Source organism: Saccostrea cucullata, unplaced genomic scaffold (assembly GCF_032062105.1).
Source record: "Saccostrea cucullata isolate Sc308-1 unplaced genomic scaffold, CSIRO_AGI_Scuc_v1 ctg436, whole genome shotgun sequence".
NCBI lineage: Eukaryota > Metazoa > Mollusca > Bivalvia > Ostreida > Ostreidae > Saccostrea > Saccostrea cuccullata.
The window spans coordinates 35,947-55,688 of NW_026921449.1; the positions used below are offsets into that span (position 1 = coordinate 35,947).

At 35.3% G+C, this 19,742-nt stretch overlaps 1 protein-coding gene across 2 annotated transcripts in view; it reads right to left on the minus strand.

Annotated features, from left to right (window-relative positions):
• Positions 1 to 11,823: 11,823 nt before the first annotated feature.
• The window catches only part of LOC134259997 (bifunctional methylenetetrahydrofolate dehydrogenase/cyclohydrolase, mitochondrial-like), a 69,645-nt gene continuing 61,726 nt past the window's right edge, over positions 11,824 to 19,742 (minus strand). The window contains exons 3-4 of one of the 2 annotated variants that reach the window (XM_062742583.1): positions 12,350 to 12,625; positions 11,824 to 12,237 (exon numbers count right to left, since the gene is read on the minus strand). In XM_062742583.1, the coding sequence (XP_062598567.1) occupies positions 12,107 to 12,237; positions 12,350 to 12,625 (407 nt within the window). In that variant the 3' untranslated portion in view covers positions 11,824 to 12,106. The remainder of the gene's footprint in view (positions 12,238 to 12,349; positions 12,626 to 19,742) is intronic. The other variant, XM_062742582.1, reaches the window with a different exon arrangement.

Genomic DNA, 19,742 nt, shown 5'->3' on the forward strand with positions numbered 1-19,742 from the left:
GAAATTCGTTGCGAGCAACGAGAGGTCTTCCGTCCGATTCCGGAAAGAAGACGTAAAATCGAGCTGAAAAAGTAAAACAAAAAGATTTGCACACAAGGAGGATTAAACCCAAGTCGCTAGCATGAAATTCCAACGCACTAAATATTACGCTATCGGGACCTCTACTCTAAATCTACTTGTATATATTAACGAATATGCTTCTCTCTTAAAATTATGAAAGGCAGGTCACTATTCAAAATTTAGCGCCAAACGCCACGAGTTAATCTTCGCGCGTTTTCTTTGGAATGTTCTATTAAATAGGTGTGATAGCTTCAATGAAATTAAAAAAAAAGAACGTTCTTATAGCCTAAGATTCCAGATTTAGAAAGTATATTTAACACATTTTAAAAATTCCATATTGTATATATGCATGTAACACTAAAGCGGTGAAACGGTTATGATTTTTTTTTCAATTTCCTGTTTATCCCCAAACTGAACTATCCCGATTAGTTAATTGAAAAAGGTTGAAATGTTTCGCCGAAAAACATGGCTCGCCCTTTGATGGTCAAGGAATCAGAAATGATTTATGCTCAATAACTTGAATCAGGTCTTTGAAACAAGAATGCTAAAATAAACTCCATGAAGCGATCTTTAAAAAAATCGTTTTCTTATTTTTGTCTTATTTATAGTTTAATATGACACAAGTGTGCATAGGAAAAACAGTGGTGAAGATTTATACTGACAATATTAATTGATATTCTTTTTTGAGAAAGTATTACTTATAAGTTTTTCCATGATGCACAAAAGATATTAGGTATCAAATTTCATTTGCACATTGTGCGCAATCGTCTTTTGTTTTTCTACTTTGAAAACCAGCCAAAACCAATTATAGAAGACGTTAGTTTGACACAGAACTGCAACGAAACTGCGACATGACAATCCAAGTATTCCTTTACGTTTCATTTATTCTTATGTTACTTTCGTTGAAGCAAACGCTCGGCTGCCTCCGTAAACCACTATTGCGAAATGTCGGCGTTGACAGAGACAGCCGCCATTTTGGACCCGCTTCAGATTTTTGAATGCTAATATCCAGACTTTAGATATATTAACATTCAAACAAATTTAATAGTAAGCATTATACGGAGGGCTTCTACTACCATACCAAATATAAATGAAAAATACTAAAAACAAAAAAGTTAGAAAATACGATTTTTTTAAGTTTGCAATTCGTAACGACCGGAAGTACTGACGACGCACGAAAAGGCAATTCTGCAAACCACAAAGTCATGATCTATCATCTCCAATAAGTCTCCAGTTCATATCCTTAGCCATTTTCGATAAAAAGGGGCGACAAAATCGCATTTTAAAATCAGGAAATTGTCCATAACTTGGCACCAGAAGCGAATTTTCCAAATTTCTCTTCGGATGTAACAACTTCATATAATGACACATATTTTGTGAAAGTTTCATGAAAAACCGCTGAATAGTTTTCGAAAAATCGCCTGCACAAAATTTTGTCAAAAAAAAGAATAATAATAATAATAAGAAACAGTAGAATCACTATAAGGTCTTCCGTGAAGATGGAAGACCTTAACTAGAAACGATACTCGTTGCGAGCAACGAGAGGTCTTCCGTCCGATTCAGAAAAAAAAAGGTAAAATCAAACTGATAAAGTGATTTTTAAAATCGGACACACAGGGGGTCTAACCCGGGTCGCCAGCGTGAAAATCCACTGTGGTACTCATTACACCTTTGGGAACCGCTTTAAATTTAAATTCAGATATCGCGAGATTGATCATTTTGATTCCAACTCACATTACATTTTTTTAAAATTCAGTTTGAAATTGTAAAATGACAGCCAGCTTGCCAAACTTTGCTCAAGATGTTCACATCGGAATTTGTTACTTGAGTTTTAACAGTAGCCTAATTTTTAGGATAGATAATCTATTAGTGATGAACAGATGATACTGTTTTCTTTCCTTTTTTCAATATGTATTCAACTTTTTATTCCATGCAACTCCATATACAGGCATGCCAATGTTATATAATTCTGAGCTATTGTCGCCATTTGTCTTCTACTTAAGTCGGGTCACGATACATTATTTTGTGCCAAACGTCACAAGTAGTTCTTAACGCTATTCCTTTGAAATGTTTGATCTATTGAATAGATGTGATAGCTTCAATGAAAATTAGACATGTATACCGGAATTCCGAGCATTAGTAAGTATATTTATCACATTATACAAATATAATATCGTAAACGGCCAAGTAACACTAAAGCTGTGAATTTGGTAAGATTTTCCATGAATTTTGTACCCTGTTTTCCCCCAAAGTGAAGATGAGTTACACGTTCATGAAAAGACTGGAATGTTTCACTGAAAAAAAAAATCACTCGCCCTCCGACGGTCAAGGAATCTGATACATGTACTATTTATGTTCAATACCTTGCATTTATTACAAGAATATTTATATAACCTTTAATAAACAATCTTTTAAAAAAAATGTTTTTCTTATTTTTGTCTTTTGTTTTCATTTAATATATCACAAGCCTGCGTGGAAAAATAAACAGAAGTCAAGTAATACTTCAGAAACATAGTAAATATTAAGTCAGGCAAGTTTCTTGAAAAGCTATTACTTATAACCATGGTTTAGGATAAGTTTTCCCTGGTGCAAAACAAAAGATTGTAGTCATCGTATTTCCACTTGTAGTCATGTTGTATTTTACTTTGAGATGCAGACAAAAACAATTTCAATAGACGTTTGAGGAAACCTCATATTAAAACTATACTCAATGCAACGTAATTGCGATGTAGCAATCTAAAGAATCCTTTACATTTTATAAATCTTTTTGGTAGAAGTTTCGTTCATCTAAACGCTCAGCTGACCTTCTAGAACCCGACTTGCTTAATGGCGGAGATTTGGGAGACCGCCGCCATCTTGGACACGCTTCAGATTTTAAAATGCGAATATCTAGTGTGTGGATTGATCAATTCTTAAATAAATTATATATTAGGCCTTTCCAGTAGGGTCTTAATTACCATTAATTATATCAAAGAAAAATATTGAAAAACAAAAAAAGTTGAAAAAGTGCATATTTTGAATTCACTTCCTGTAGCGACCGGAAGTACTGACGACACAAACGAAGTCAAAATTGCACATCTATAACTCATGGTCTATCATCTCTAACAAGTCTCCAGTTAATATCTTGAGCCGTTTTCGAGAACATTCAAAGACAAAATTGCATTTTAAAATCAGGAAATTGCCCATAACTTGGCACTGGTAGCGAATTTTCCAAAAAACGGAATTTTATTTTAAGTTCATATTATGACCTATAATTCCTGAAATTTTCATTGAAATCCACCGAATAGTTACGAGAAATCGACTGCACAAAATTTTGTCTAAAAAAAAAAGAATAATAATAATAACTAGAAACGATCTCGTTGCGAGCAACGAGAGGTCTTCCGTCCGATTCAGGAAAAAAATCTCGTAAAATCGAGCTGAAAAGTGATTCAAAATTTTTGTCGCAAAGAGGATTGAACCCATGTCGCCTTTTTCTGTTTTATCCCCAACGCGCAAACCATTAAGCGTTTGGGAGTACTGCTCTAAATATACTTGTGTGTATACTTTTGCAACCGCACACCTGTCTAAGAATCATAAAAGGCGGGACACTATTAATAATTTGCGTCAAACGCCACGAGTAAATATTCGCGCATTTTCTTTGGACTAATCTATTAAATAGGTGTGATAGTTTCAATGAAATAAAATAAATAAAACATTCTTATTGCCTTTATTTTATTTCGACGTTTAAAAAGTCATTGTAAACATTACATATATCGTATCTAGCCCAGTTACACTAAAGTAGTGAAACGGTAATTAAGTGTTAAGATTGACGCTGAATTGCAACGTACTACTACGTGAAAGTCCAAGTAAATTTTTTACATTTCATGCATTCTTATGTCAGAATAGTTTAATCAAACGCTCAGCTGCCTCCATAAACCCCAATTGCGAAATTGCGAAATGGCGGAATTGACAAAGACAGCCGCCATTTTCACCTTCAGGTCCAACAAATCATATGTTGCCCGAATCCCAGTCTATAACTGGGCCCGCTTCAGATTTTCAAATATTAATATCTAGAATTCAGATAAGCCAATTTTCAAACAACTTATATAGTAAGCATCAAATTGTTAAGATGAATACTTTTGCTCAGTAATATATAACAAAATATTGATCATTAGAGACTTATAGATAAGAGACTTTTGGCCCCTCTGAGCCCCTAATTTGAAGGGTCAGCCCTATTTTTTTGATATCAAATGAAAGGTCTTGCAATGTTGCACATTTTGTCTTCAATATGCTTTAACAAATTATGAACAGGTGTGAAGATATGAGACAAAATGCGTAAAATTTTGTGAGATATTTCTGAGACATTTTTTCGGCCCTACCGAACTCCGGTGCCTTTTGCGTTAGAAAGATTTGGAGACCCAATTACAACTCACCAAACCTTCCTCTATTTTCCCTGAAAATCTTAAGTCCATATCTAAAGTCGTTTCGGAGGAGTTTCCCGGACAAGCCGACCCTCTGAAAATCAAAAAATCGTCCATATCTCACGACCGGAAGTGAGATAATCAAAAAGGAAAAAAACCTATCAAGATCAATTAAATATCTTTCAGATCTGAAAGTTTGGTATAAATCGGACGAGCCATCTCTGAGAAATCGCTTGCACAAAATCGGTTGGAAGAAAAATAATAATAATAATAATAATAATAATAGGGAAAAAGAAACCGAACGAAAACAAGAAGGTCTTCCGTTGGAGACGGAAGACCTTAATAATAATAATAAAAATAAGAAACAATAGAATCACTATAAGGTCTTCCGTGAAGACGGAAGACCTTAATAATAATAAGAAGAAGAAACAATAGAATCACTATAAGGTCTTCCGTGAAGACGGAAGACCTTAATAAGAAACAGTAGAATCACTAGAAGGTCTTCCGTGAAGACGGAAGACCTTAATAAGAAACAATAGAATCACTATAAGGTCTTCCGTGAAGACGGAAGACCTTAATAATAAAAAGAAACAGTAGAATCACTATAAGGTCTTCCGTCTGAAACGGAAGACGTTAATAATAATAAGAAACAGTAGAATCACTATAAGGTCTTCCGTGAAGACGGAAGACCTTAATAACTAGAAACGATCTCGTTGCGAGCAACGAGAGGTCTTCCGTCCGATTCTGAAAAAAGAAACTCGTAAAGTCGAGCTGCGAAATGATTAAAAATTTTGGTCACAAATTGAATCCAGGTCGCCAGCGTGAAAATGCCATCCGCTTTTTTCCCCTTTTATCCCCACCGCGCTAACCATTACGCTATTTGGGAGTACTGCTCTAAATGTACTTGTGTATACTTTTGCTACAGTACACCTGTCTAAGAATTATAAAAGATGGGCCATTATTCATAATTTCGCGCCAAACGCCACGTTAAATCTTCGCGCCTTTTCTTTGGACTGATCTATTAAATAGGTGTGATAGCCTCAATGAAATTAAGAAAAAAGAACGTTCTCATAGCCTACATTTCGAGGTTTAGAAAACATATTTAACACATTGTACACATTCTATAGAAAAGTAACACAAAAGCAGTGAAATGACTATAATTTAATTTTTTTTTATTTCCCGTCTCAGAAGTGAACTATGCCGATTAGTTACACTTTCATAAAAAGGTTGAAATGTTTCGCCGAAAAACATGCCTCGCTCTACGACAGTCAAGGAATCAGATACCATTTATGTTCAATAACTTGATTCAGATCTTTGAGAAAAGAATGTTAATATAAACTCCATTAGACGATCTTATTAAAATGGTTTTCTTATTTTTGTCTAACATTCGTTTAATATCACACAAGTGTGCATGGGAAAAACAGTGGTTATACGTTTTATACTTACTATATACATGCATCGATATTGTTTCTTGAAAACCTATAACTTATAACTATGATTTAAGATCTGTTTTTCCGTCTTGCAAAACAAATGATAATAGGAATCTCTCATTTGCACATTTAGTCTTTCCTTTTTAGCTCACCTGAGCCGAAGGCTCAAGTGAGCTTTTCTGATCAAAATTTGTCCGTTGTCTGTCGTTGTCGTTGTTGTCGTTGTCGTCGTAAACTTTTCACATTTTCATCTTCTTCTCAAGAACCACTGGGCCAATTTCAACCAAACTTGGCACAAAGTATCCTTTGGTGAAGGGGATTCAAGTTTGTTCAAATGAAGGGCCACGCCCTTTTCCAAGGGGAGATAATCATGAATTTGTTAAAATTAATGGCATTTTTAAAACATCTTCTTCTCCAGAACCGCTGGGCCAGGAAAGATGAAACTCATGTGGAAGCATCCTCAGGTAGTGTAGATTCAGGTTTGTTCAAATCATGACCCCCGGGGCAAGGGTGGGGCCAAAATGGCCGACCCAAGTTTTACATAGGAAGATATAGGAAAAATCTTTAAAAATCTTCTTCTCCAGAACCACTGGGCCAGGAAAGATGAAACTCATGTGGAATCATCCTCAGGTAGTGTAGATTCAAGTTTGTTCAAATCATGACCCCCAGGGCAAGGGTGGGGCCAAAATGGCTGACCCAAGTTTTACATAGGAATATATAGGAAATATCTTTAAAAATCTTCTTCTCAAGAACCACTGGGCCAGAAAAGATGAAACTCATGTGGAATCATCCTCAGGTAGTGTAGATTCAAGTTTGTTCAAATCATGACCCCCGGGGCAAGGGTGGGGCCAAAATGGCCGACCCTAGTTTTACATAGGAATATATAAATAAAATCTTTAAATATCTTCTTCTCCAGAACCACTGGGCCAGGAAAGATGAAACTCATGTGGAATCATCCTCAGGTAGTGTAGATTCAGGTTTGTTCAAATCATGACCCCCGGGGCAAGGGTGGGGCCAAAATGGCCGACCCAAGTTTTACATAGGAAGATATAGGAAAAATCTTTAAAAATCTTCTTCTCAAGAACAACTGGGCCAGGAAAGATGAAACTCATGTGGAATCATCCTCAGGTAGTGTAGATTCAAGTTTGTTCAAATCATGACCCCCGGGGCTAGGGTGCAAAATGGCCGACCCAAGTTTTACATAGGAATATATAGGAAATATCTTTAAAAATCTTCTTCTCCAGAACCACTGGGCCAGGAAAGATGAAACTCATGTGGAATCATCCTCAGGTAGTGCAGATTCAAGTTTGTTCAAATCATGACCCCCGGGGCTAGGGTGGGGCCAAAATGGCCGACCCAAGTTTAACATAGGGATATATATGGAAACCTTTTAAAATCTTCTTTTCAAGTACTTCAAAGCCATGCTTAGTGATATTTATAGGGAATCATCCTCATGTAGTGTAGATTCTAGTTTGTTCAAATCATGACCACCTGGGGGTTAAAATTCAAGCCCCTCCCCCCCCCCCCCCCCAACCATCCACCCTCTCAGTAGACTTTCAGTTCTAATCTGAAATGTTCTTTTTCTTAGCCAATTGCTCAGGTGAGCGATGTGGCCCCTGGGCCTCTTGTTCTACTTTGAGAACCAACCAAAACCAGTTACGGAAGACGTTTGAGAAGACCCTGGAATAAATCTTTAGTTTGACACAGAATTGTAACATAATTACTACATGATCTATTAACACGCAAACCATTAAGCTATTGGGAGCACTGCTCTGAATATACTTGTGTATACATTTGCAACAGGACACCTGTCTAAAAATTATAAAAGGCAGGCCACTAGTGATAATTTCGCGCCAAACGCCACGAGTAAATATTCGCGCCTTTTCTTTGGACTGATCTATTAAATAGGTGTGATAGCTTCAATGAAATTAAATAAATAAAACGTTCTTATCGCCTTTATTTTATTTCGACGTTAAGAAGGTATATTTAACACATTGTACACATTACATATTGTATCTAGCCCAATTAAACTAAAGCAGTGAAACGGAAATTAAGTAATTACAACGTACTACTACGTGAAAGTCTACGTAGTTTTTTACATTTCATGTATCCTTATGTCCGAATGGTTTAATCAAACGCTCAGCTGCCTCCATGAACCCCTACTCGCGAAATGGCGGAGTTGACAGAGGCAGACGCCATCTTGGACCCGCTTCAGATTTTCAAATGTTTATATCTAGAGTTCAGACTAACCAATATCCAAACAACTTACATAGTAAGCATCAATAGAAGGGTCACTATCAATATTCCAAAAATAAATAAAAAATATTGAAAAACAAAAAAGTTAGAAAATGCAATTTTTTCAATTCCCTTCACCTTACGACAGGAAGTTCCGACGACGAACATAAAGTTGCGTCCTGGATAGTATATATCACGATCTATAATCCCTGAAAGTTTCATGTTGATATCTTTTACCGTTTTTGAGTTTAATCGTGGACAAAATGTCATTTTAATTTCAGGATATTGTCCGTAACTTGGCACCGGAAGTGAGTTTCCAAATTTTCTCTCAGATGTACTAAATTCATGTGACAACACATCTGTCCTGAAAATTTCATGTAATTTCATCCAGTAGTCTTTGAGAAATCGCGTGCACAAAATTAGAAAGTCAAAAAAATATGAAGAATAATAATAATAATAATAATAAGAAACAATAGAATCACTATAAGGTCTTCCGTGAAGACGGAAGACCTTAATAAGAAACAGTAGAATCACTATAAGGTCTTCCGTGAAGACGGAAGACCTTAATAAGAAACAGTAGAATAACTAGATGAGATCTCGTTGCGAGCAACGAGAGGTCTTCCGTCCGATTTAGGGAAAAAAAACTAAAATCGAGCTGAAAACGTGATAAAAAAAAAATTTGGTCACAAAAGAAGATTGAACCCAGATTGTCAGCGTGAAAATCCAACGCACTTTTTTACCTTTTTTTATTCCCAACGCTATTGAGTCACTGCTCTAAATGTACTTATATATACTTCTTCAACAATGCACCTGTCTAAAAAAAATACGAAATGCTGGGTACTATTCATAATTTCGCGCCAAACGCCACGAGCAAATCTTCGCGACTTTTCTTTAGAATATTCCATTAAATAGGTATGATAGCTTCAATAAAATTAAGAAAAAGGAACGTTCTTTAAGCCTAAGTTCCGAGGTTTAGAAAGTATATTTGACGGATTGTACATATTTTATATCTAATATAGGTTAGTAACACAAAAGAACTGAAATAGTAATCATTTTTAACTTTTTTTTTAATTTCCCGTTTATCCCCAAACTGAACTAACCCGATTCGTTACACCTTCATGAAAAGGTAGAAATGGTTCGCTGAAAGACATGTCTCGCCCTACGACGGTCAAAGAATCATATATCATTTATGTTCAATGTTCAGTGTTCAACTTTAAATATCTTTGAGAAAAGAATGTTAATATAAACTTAATTAAACGTTTTTTTTAAAAAATGATTTTCTTATTTTTGTCTCTTCTGTTTGTTTAATATGAGACAAGTGGGCATGGGAAAAACAATGGTTACGTTTTATACTTACCATATACATCGATATTGTTTCTTGAAAAACTATTACTTATAACCATGATTTAAGATCTGTTTTTCCCATCGTGCAAAAACAAAATATAGTAGGTATCTCTTACATGCATATTCAGTCTTTTCTTTTTCTACTTTGAGAACCAGCCAAAACCAATAATAGAAAACGTTTTAAAAGACCCTGGAATAAATATTTAGTTTTACACAGAATTATAACGTTATTACTACGTGACAATCCAGTAGTCTTTAACCTTTCATTTATCCCTATCTTAATTTCGTTTAAGCAAACGTTCAGATGACTCCATAAACCCCTACTCGCGAAATGGCGGTGTTGACAGAGACAGCCGCCATCTTGATCCCGCTTCGAATTTTCAAATGTTAATATCTATAGTTCAGATTAACCAATATTCAAACAAATTATATAGTAAGCTCTATTGAAAGGATGTCTATTAGCATTCCAAAAAGAAATGAAAAATATTGAAAATCAAAAAAGTTAGAAAATTCAATTTTTTATCTTCGCATCTTCTTACAACAGGAAGTACTGACGACGAACGAATTGTCGCGTCCTGGATAGTAAATATCACGATTAATAATCCCTGAAAGTTTCATGTTGATATCTTTTACCCTTTTTGAGTTTAATCGTGGACAAAATGTCATTTTTATTTCAGGAAAAGTCCCGTAACTTGGCACCGGAAGCGAGTTTTCAAAAAATCTCTCGGAAAAAATAACTTCAGATAAAAACACATTATTCCTGTAAATTTCCTGAAAATCCATCCAGTAATCTTTGAGAAATCGCGTGCACAAAATTTGATGTACGGAAAAAAAATAATAATAACTAGATACGATCTCGTTGCGAGCAACGAGAGGTCTTCCGTCCGATTCAGGAAAAAAACTTGTAAAATCGAGCTGAAAACTGATTCAAAATTTTGATCACAAGGAGGATTGAATCCAGGTCGCCAACGTGAATGCGCCTTTTTTTTCTCTTTTCTCCCCAACGCGCAAACCATTTAGCTATTGGGAATACTGCTTTAAATATACTTGTGTATACTTTTGCAACAGTACACCTGTCTAAGAATCATAAAAGGCGGGCCACTATTCATAATTTCGTGTCAAACGCCACGCCTAAATATTCGCACCTTTCCTTTGTACTGATCTATTAAAGAGGTGCAATAGCTTCAATGAAATTAATTCATAAAACATTCTTATCATCTTTTTTTTCGGCGTTAGGAAAGTATATTTAACACATTGTACACATTACATATCGTATCTAGCCCAGTAACACTAAAGCAGTGAAACGGAAATTAAGTTTTTAAGATTGACACTGAATTGCAACGTACTACTACGTGAGAGTCCAAGTAGTTTTTTGCATTTCATGTATCCTTATGTCAGAATGGTTTAATCAAACGCTCAGCTGCCTCCATAAGCCCCTACGCGAAATGGCGGAGTTGACAGAGACAGCCGCCATCACCCGCTTCAGATTTTCAAATATTAATATCTAGAGTTCAGATTAACCAATATTAAAACAACTTATATAGTAAGCATCAATAGAAGTGTCTCTTTAAATATTCCAAAAATAAATGAAAAATATTGAAAAACAACGAAAGTTGAAAAATTGGACTTTTTGAATTGGCTTCCGGTAGCGACAGGAAGTACTGACGACGAACGAAAAGTCGCGTCCTGGAAAGTATCGATCATCATCTATAAACTCTGAAAGTTTCAAATTGATATCTTTTACCGTTTTTGAGTTTAATCGTGGACAAAATGTCGTTTTAAAATCAGGAAAATGGTCCAAAACTTGGCACCAGAGAGGAATTTCCAAAAACTGTCTTGGAACTTTGAAGAGTATCTTACAGCACATCTTTCCTGAAAATTTCATGTAATTCTATCCAGTAGTTGTCGAGAAATCGTGTCAGAAAAATAATAATAATAATAATAATAATAAGAAACAGTAGAATCACTATAAGGTCTTCCGTGAAGACGGAAGACCTTAACTATAAGGTCTTCCGTGAAGACGGAAGACCTTAATAATAAGAAACAGTAGAATCGCTATAAGGTCTTCTGCTGAAGACGGAAGACCTTAATAAAAATAGTGGAAAAGAAACCTTAGAATAACAAGGTCTTCCGCTGAAGACGGAAGACCTAATAAAAATAGTGGAAAAGAAACTTAAGAATAACAAGAAGGAAGACCTTAATAATCTTAATCATCAGAATCAGTAGAAGGTCTTCCGTTGGAAACGGAAGACCTTAATAATAGAAGGGTCTTCCGCTGAAGAAGGAAGACCCTAATTACCTTGTGTTTGACTTAAATCACTGCAATAAAATGTTTGTCAAAGGCAGCATTCAACAAAGTTCAAGTTAAATCTTCAGGTTTTTTATTTTCATCCACCCGGATCGAAAGATTGAAGCATACATTGTTTTTGTCCTGTCTGTTTCTTTGTCTGTCTGTTGTCAACTTAAACCTTCACCGTAAGTTTTGAACTGCGAGAGATAAACTTCAAATTTGGTATGCATACTCCACTTATTAAGTTCTATCAAATGACACCAAGGTCAATAACCTTGTGGCCTTGACTTTGACCTATATGCTAAAAATAACTTTTTTGAATTTGTTCCCGCCAGGCATATAGTGTTTCAAATACACATCTTGTACTTACCAGCTTTTGTTTCATAAATTCCATCTGCATGAAGTAGCATCGCAATAGGCATTCCAACATTTTTGGATCTACCACAGACAACAGCATTTTTCCCAAAAGTTTCAATGCCTGGTTTATAAAATAAATACATTCACATATTTAGATTAAGATAATGATTCTCGGTTGTCCAAAAAGAACAGCAATGCGCAAGAATTTATCAAAACTATCTTCTAAAACCCACCAGTCCTTCTAAGCATTTCCATAATGCCTGCTGGTGTGGCTGGAATAAATGTCATTTGATCTGAACAGAACCTTCCTACATTGATAACATTGAATCCATCTACGTCTTTACTTGGATCCACAGTGTTGCAAACTCTTCTTTCTGTGATGTGCCTTGGAACTGGAAGCTGTACTAGAATTCCATCCACACTGTCATCCTTGTTTAAATCTCTTATCACATTCAAAAGTTCAGTCTCTTGTATTTTTTCTGGTAAATGTATTGAACTGCTTTCAATTCCTGGAGTAAACAAATTTGAATATGCCCTATTGAGAGAACTGATCACCATTCAAGTCTTCAGAAACAAACTAGTACACAAACAAGTAGCCCATGGGCCACATCGCTCACCTGAGTAGCTCTGACCATGCTGTTCTTTACCACTCTGATTTCCCCCTTATAATAACCTATTGTGATTCCAAATTATGGCCCCAATTATAGCCCCGGGGGTCATGAATTGAACAATTTAGAATCTACACTACCCTAGGATATGCTTTCACATAAGTTTTAGTTTTTCTGGCCCAGTGGTTCTTGAGAAGAAGAATTTAAAAGATTTTTCTTATGTATTTCTATGTAAAACTTGGCTTCCCTATTGAGGTCCCACCCTACAACTGGGGGTCATGATTTACACAATTTCGAATCTACACTACCCCAGGATGCTTCCATATAAGTTTCAGTTTTTCTGGTCCAGTGGTTCTTGAGAAGAAGATTTTTAAAGAATTTTCCTATATATTTCTATGTAAAAAGAGAGCAAAGTTTGATGTTATTGTGTGCAGCGGTTTATGAGGAAGTGCGCTGACAAACTGTTCATCTCTATATTCAAGATATGGCCAAAAAGCTAAGATGAAAAGTGCAGAAATTCCAGGAAAAAATAAAGGAATTGGAATTTCCTGGTAATATGCACATCTACACATTGTGTCCTATAAATATCTGCAAAGTTTGATGAAAATCTGTGCAGCAGTTTACGAGGACTTGCGCTGACAAACTGTTCATCTCTATATTCAAGATACATGTATGGCCAACAATCTAAGTTGAAAAGTACGGAAATTTCCGGAAAAAATGAAGGAATTGAAATTTCCTGGTAATATGAACATCTATATATTGTGTCCTAAATAACTCCAAAGTTTGACGAAATTATGTGCAGAGGTTTATAAGGAGTTGCACTGACAAAAAAAACACTAGACTGATGGACACTCTGACTGACAGACGGGCGAGTCAAAACCATTATAGCTCACGCAACTTTTTGTGTTGTGTATAATATTAAAATGTCAATGTATGAAAATACAGATGAAATTCACACTAAATTTTTTAATTTTTCATTTTGTCAAAATCTTTTATTTCTTGTAATATTAATCATAATGTAAAGGTTACATGTATTTTTAGACATCATTTTGCAAATATTATATGTTAGAGCTCATAAATTATTTCAAAAAATTGAATGCTATGAAATAAAAAAATTCAAAAATATGAATCAAAACCATGCATTCCAGACAACGTATCTAAATAATTTGATCATTGACCCCATAATGTTAATACCATGAGAATAAGGGCAACAAAAGTAACCTGAGGCTATAAATAGTTTAGAGTTCTTATCATTCAGATTTTTGTAATATTCGATTAAAAATTGGGGAAAAAATATAAATACAATTGAATATATAGCTCTTCTAATAAATTGTACAATCTATCACTTCTATTTGAAGCGAATAACTCTAAGTATCCTAAGACCCAAGTTGCATCAATTGAAAAAGTTTGATGATTCTAAGCCAGTTACGACTGAAGATATTTTAATAAAGTTATAAAATAAAAAACTATAAGTAGGTCATGGTGACCTACTTAAGATAAGAGTTTTCTGAGGAATCACGAAGCATTAATAGACAAAGATTGAAGATTCTAAGCCAACAAGCAAATTCAAAGAATTGTGGTTCCCCGCTTTCAGTGTCTTTGTGGGTGAGATGTCACTTTTTGTATGACATATTTTGTCAAATATGAATGCCCTATCGAAGGTCAATCATGAAGGTCAAGGTCAAGGTCAAGGGGTCAGAAATCATAGCACCCTCGGAAATATCGTGTCACAAGTAATGCACATGTCAAATATGAAAGCCCTATCTTTTCTCAATATAAGGAACAAGATGTGTTTGTGAACAACAGGCCCACGGGTCTTATAGGTCACCTGAGTTTCATGTAACAACTTTCCAACAATTAAATTTGGTTTATGTTTTAATCCAAAAAACATAAAATTCACAATTTTGAAAGAGGCACCATTGTTTATCATAACTATACACTTAGCATGCTTACTTTTGTTACTTGTTACCCAGAGGTACATGCAGATCAGAGTAACAAAGAGAAAATGCATTTCCACTTCACAATGCATTCATTAGAGCCCTGCCCTCACACCAGAATCCCTGACCCAGGGGCCATGAAATCCATAAATCTCAAAGAGGCATTCTTCATCATCATAACTATGTACATAGTTCATTGGTTTAATACCAAGGAGCAGAAAAGAAGATTTGTAAAGAATTTATGCATTTTCACTATATAATCAATAGAGTGCTTCCCTACCACCAGAACCCCTGATCCTGGGGCCAGGAAATTCACAATTTTGGAAGAAGCAGCTTTATTCAACTTATCCATGTACTCATTTATTAATACCCAGGAGCAGAGAAGATTTGTAAAGAATTAATGCATTTTCACTATATAATCAATAGAGCCCCACCCTAACACCAGAACCCCTGACCCAGGGGCCATAAAATTCACAATTTTTGAAGAGGCATTTCCACTCATCATAACTTTTGTACATAAGTTTGTTTAATACCCAAGAGCAGAGAAGATGATTTTCAAAGAAATAATGCATTTTCACTATTTAACAAATAGAGCCCCACCCTAAAACCAGAACCCCTGACCCAGGGGCCATGAAATTCACAATTTTGGAAGAGGTACCCTTATTCAACATAACTATGTACTTGGTTAGTTTATTTTAATGCCCATGAGCAGAGAAGAAGATTTTCGAGGGAATAATGCATTTTCACTATATAATCTATTAAACCCAGCCCTAGCACTAGAACCCCTGACCCTGGGGCCATGAATTTTGGGGCTAAATATGTTATATAGTGAAAATGCATTATTTCTCTTTTCTGCTCCTGGGAATTGAACTAACCAAGTGCTTAGTTGAGTTGAAAATGACTGCCTCTTCCAAAATAGTGAATTTCATGGCCCCAGGGACAGCGGTTCTAGTGCTAGGGTGGGGCTATATAGATTATATAGTGAAAATGCCTAAATTCTTTGAAATTCTTCTTCTCTGTTCATGGGCATTAAATAAACTAACCAAGTGCATAGTTATGTTGAATACGGCTGCCTCCTCCAAAATTGTGAATTTCATGGCTCCAGGGTCAGGGGTTCTAGTTCTAAGGTGAGGCTTAAAAGATTACATTGTAAAAAATTATTTTTTTTTCTTTGAAAGTCTTCTTCTCTGCTCCTGAGTATCTAATAAACTAACTGAAGTACATTGTTATGTTGAATAAGGCTGCCTCTTCCAAAATTGGGATTTTCATGGCCCCTGGGTTGGGGGTTATGGTGTTAGGGTGGGGCTGTATTGATTATATGGTGAAAATGCATAAATTCTTTAAAAATCTTCTTTTCTGCACCTGGGTATTAAACAAATGAACTATGTACATAGCTATGAGGAGGAAGGATGCCTCTTTGAAATTTGTTAATTTCAGGACCCCTGGGTCAGGGCTTTTTGTGTAAGGGCGGGGCGCTAATGTTTATATAGTGAAAATGCATGAGTTCTTTGAAAATCTTTTCCTTTGCTCCTTGGTATCATGCCAGTGATCTTAGTACATATTTATGATGTAGAAATCTGCTTCTTCCAAAATAGTTAATTTTTGGGCTCCTGGGACAGAGGAACTTGGGGGGGGGGAGTCCGGGGGCTATATAGTCTGAAAATAATTTAATCCTTTGATTTCTGCACTTTGGTATTAATCAACAACATGATGAAAAAAAAATTTATAAAATTTCCAAAATTTTGAAAGATGTTGCCCAAGGGTCAGTGGTTCCTGTGGGATGGGGTGCACAACTAAGAAAGTGGAAATGCATTTTCTCTTTGTTACTCTGATCTACCTATGGTATTAAGTAACCAAAGTAAGCATGGTAAGTGTATAGTTGATGATAAGCAATGGTGCCTCTTTCAAAATTGCGAATTTCATGAACATTGGTTTAAAGCATGAATCTAATCCAATTGTTGGAAAGTTGTTGCATGATGCTCAGGTGACCTATAAGGCCCATGGGTCTCTTGTTTGTCTACATTCTCCGAAAACCCAAGATGCATCAACTGACAAAGTTTGATGATTCTAAGCCAATAAATAGCCAAGATACTTAAATATAACCATAAAAAGTCACAGGTAGGTCACTGTGACCTACTATTTGGTCATCATTTTCTGAAAACCCAAGATGCATCAACTGACAAAATTTGAAGATTCTAAGCCTATAAGTACCTAAGATATTCAAAAGTAGGTCACCATGACCTACTTTTTGGTCAACATTCTTTGAAAACCCAAGATGCCCCAGCTGACAAAGTTCAACTTCTAAATAGAGAATATCTTATAATCAGTATCCAATCCTTCAGAGAGAATTTTCTGTGCAATGTTGGCCATACTGGGATTATGTAGACTGTAATAAAAGTTCACAGTTTATGGGAACTTTTCTACACATATGTTTTCAAATTATTTTCTAAAAATTATCATCCTAATTTTTGTTTTAAATTTACCAATTATAATCAATTAATTATATCTACACACAGATGACCCTCCAGTGTACTGTCATCTATGTGTCATCTACGTAAACACCAATTAACACCTCTATGTCAGCCCCAGGCATTCACTGCTATCCAGGTAAGTCCCAGCTGCATTAATTTCATGCTTGATTGGCCTGTATGCATGCGCAATCAAAACTTTGAGAGATAGAGGGTAAATAACAATGAAATGTGTGTAACGGGACCCCTGTCGTGGTTCGAGAGATAAAGAACATCGAGAGATAGAAGTTCAAGAGATCAGGAGTAAATCTGCTTAGTTATATAGAGGGAAAAAACCAGAGGTTCATTTCTCGAGATAGAGAACTTCGAGAGATGGGAGTTCGAGCCATCGAGAGTCACCTGTACCTGAGATATTCAAAAGTAGGTCACTGTGACCTACTTTTTGATGATTTTAAGCCAATAAATAGCCAAGATACTTAAATATAACCATAAAAAGTCACAGGTAGGTCACTGTGACCTACTATTTGGTCATCATTTTCTGAAAACCTAAGATGCATCAACTGACAAAGTTTGATGATTCTAAGTCAACAAGACTTGAGATACTCATATATAACCATAAAATGTCTAAAATATGTCACAATGACAATTTTTGAAAACCCAAGATACATCAACTGACAAAGTTTGATGATTCTAAGCCAATAAGTATTCAAGATACTTAGATAAAGCTATAAAATGTCAAAAGTAGGTCACTGTGACTTACTTTCTGGTTGTCATTCTCGGAAAAACCCAGGATGAATTAACTGAGAAAGTTTGATGATTCTAAGCCAATAAATACTAGAGATACTTAAATGAAGCCATAAATTGTCAGAAGTAGGTCACCGTGACCTACTTTTTGGTAGTCATTCTCCGAAAACCCAATGTGCATCAACTGACAAAGTTTAATGATTCTAAGATACATAAATATAGCCATAAAATGTCTAAAGTAGTTCACCGTGACCTACATTTGTTCAATGTTTTCCGAAGTCCCATGATGCATCTACTGACAAAGTTTGATTATCATAGGTCATAAAGTATTTAAAATATGCCTTTTAAACAATTTGAAAATCAAATGCCTGCAAAATTCAAAAAGTAGGTCACAATGACTTACTTTTTTATAAATATGCTTTAAGGCCCCAAGATGCATCAACTTACAAGATTTGATGATTCTAAACCTCTCAGTGTCTGAAATAATGGGAATTAATGTTTTAGAATGGATAAGCCATAAAGTTCAAAAAGTACGTAATGGTGACCTAATCTTAAGTTGACATTGATTGAAGACCCAAGATGCATCAACTGACAAAGTTTGATGATCATAAGCCTTAAAGTGTCCAAAATATGCCTTCAAATCAATTTGAAAACAACAAATGCCCACAAAATTTAAAAAGTAGGTCACCATGACCAACTTTTGAGTTAACATTATGTAAAGTCCTAAGATGCATCAACTTACAAGATTTGATGATCTTGGTCTTTATAGTAAGCAAAATATGAACATTTTTATTTAGTATAAATTTAGGTCAACTTTGAAGTGACCTTAAGACCATGCCCTTTGCCCCAGGGTAATTCCCTGTGCAAATTTTAATCTTCTACATCTCCTGATCCGTGTATGTAAGTTCGGTGAAAATCTGCCTGGTGGTTGTGGAGAAGAAGATTTTTTAGCAACCAGTACTTTGGGTTTTGTTTCCTGATTATCTCTCCTTGTTTAAGGGTCACAACCCTAGTTTTAGTATAAATTGTAGCCCTTGGGCCAAGGATACCCTTTGACAAATTTGACAATGATTGGCCAAGGGGTTCCATGAGTTATGGCCCATATCCTAAAAAGTTTACACACACACTGCACAAATGGCCAAAGCCTTAGCTCTTTGAGCCTTTGGCTCAGAAGAGCTAATGACAGAGGAAATTCAAATTGTAATAATTATCAAGTTTATGGCATAAAAATTCTTATTGTTTCTTTAAATGAAGCAACACTGTTCCATTGCTATAATAGAGAGGTTGAAATTTCAAATGTGTACGTGTTTTATATATATATATATATATATGTCCAGTAGGGGAATAACCTAAATTCTGTGTGTATTACATCATCAGTTTTAGTGATGACAAAATAAATATGCATCTTGGAACTTGTAGAATTGCGCATCTACACATAATTGAAAACTTGTAATTTTAATAATCAGAATCAGTCAATTTATGTGTGCAATTCTGGTTGTTATCCATTATTTAGGATGTTTGGTTTCACAAGTTCTTATTTTCATAATGTTTTGCTTACTTGAACTAAAATCAAACTGACATCACAAAACTTTTAAATAGTAAACCAGAAGTCTCTGTCGAGACTAAAGCTCTACTGGTTTGTACTTTTAGCAAAGAAATAAAAAAGTACTTAAGCAGCTGGGAATTGAAACTTTACAACAGCAATGAATAGTCTCAACAATGATCCTTGATTAAGTCTCTTTATCATATTAGTGAAGTCTACTTGCATGCCACATTATATTATTATCACTCTAAAACTACTGTATTTGGAGTAGCATTTTGAGAGTATTTAACAGAAATTTCTATTTTTTAGTAACCAAGGCAATAATG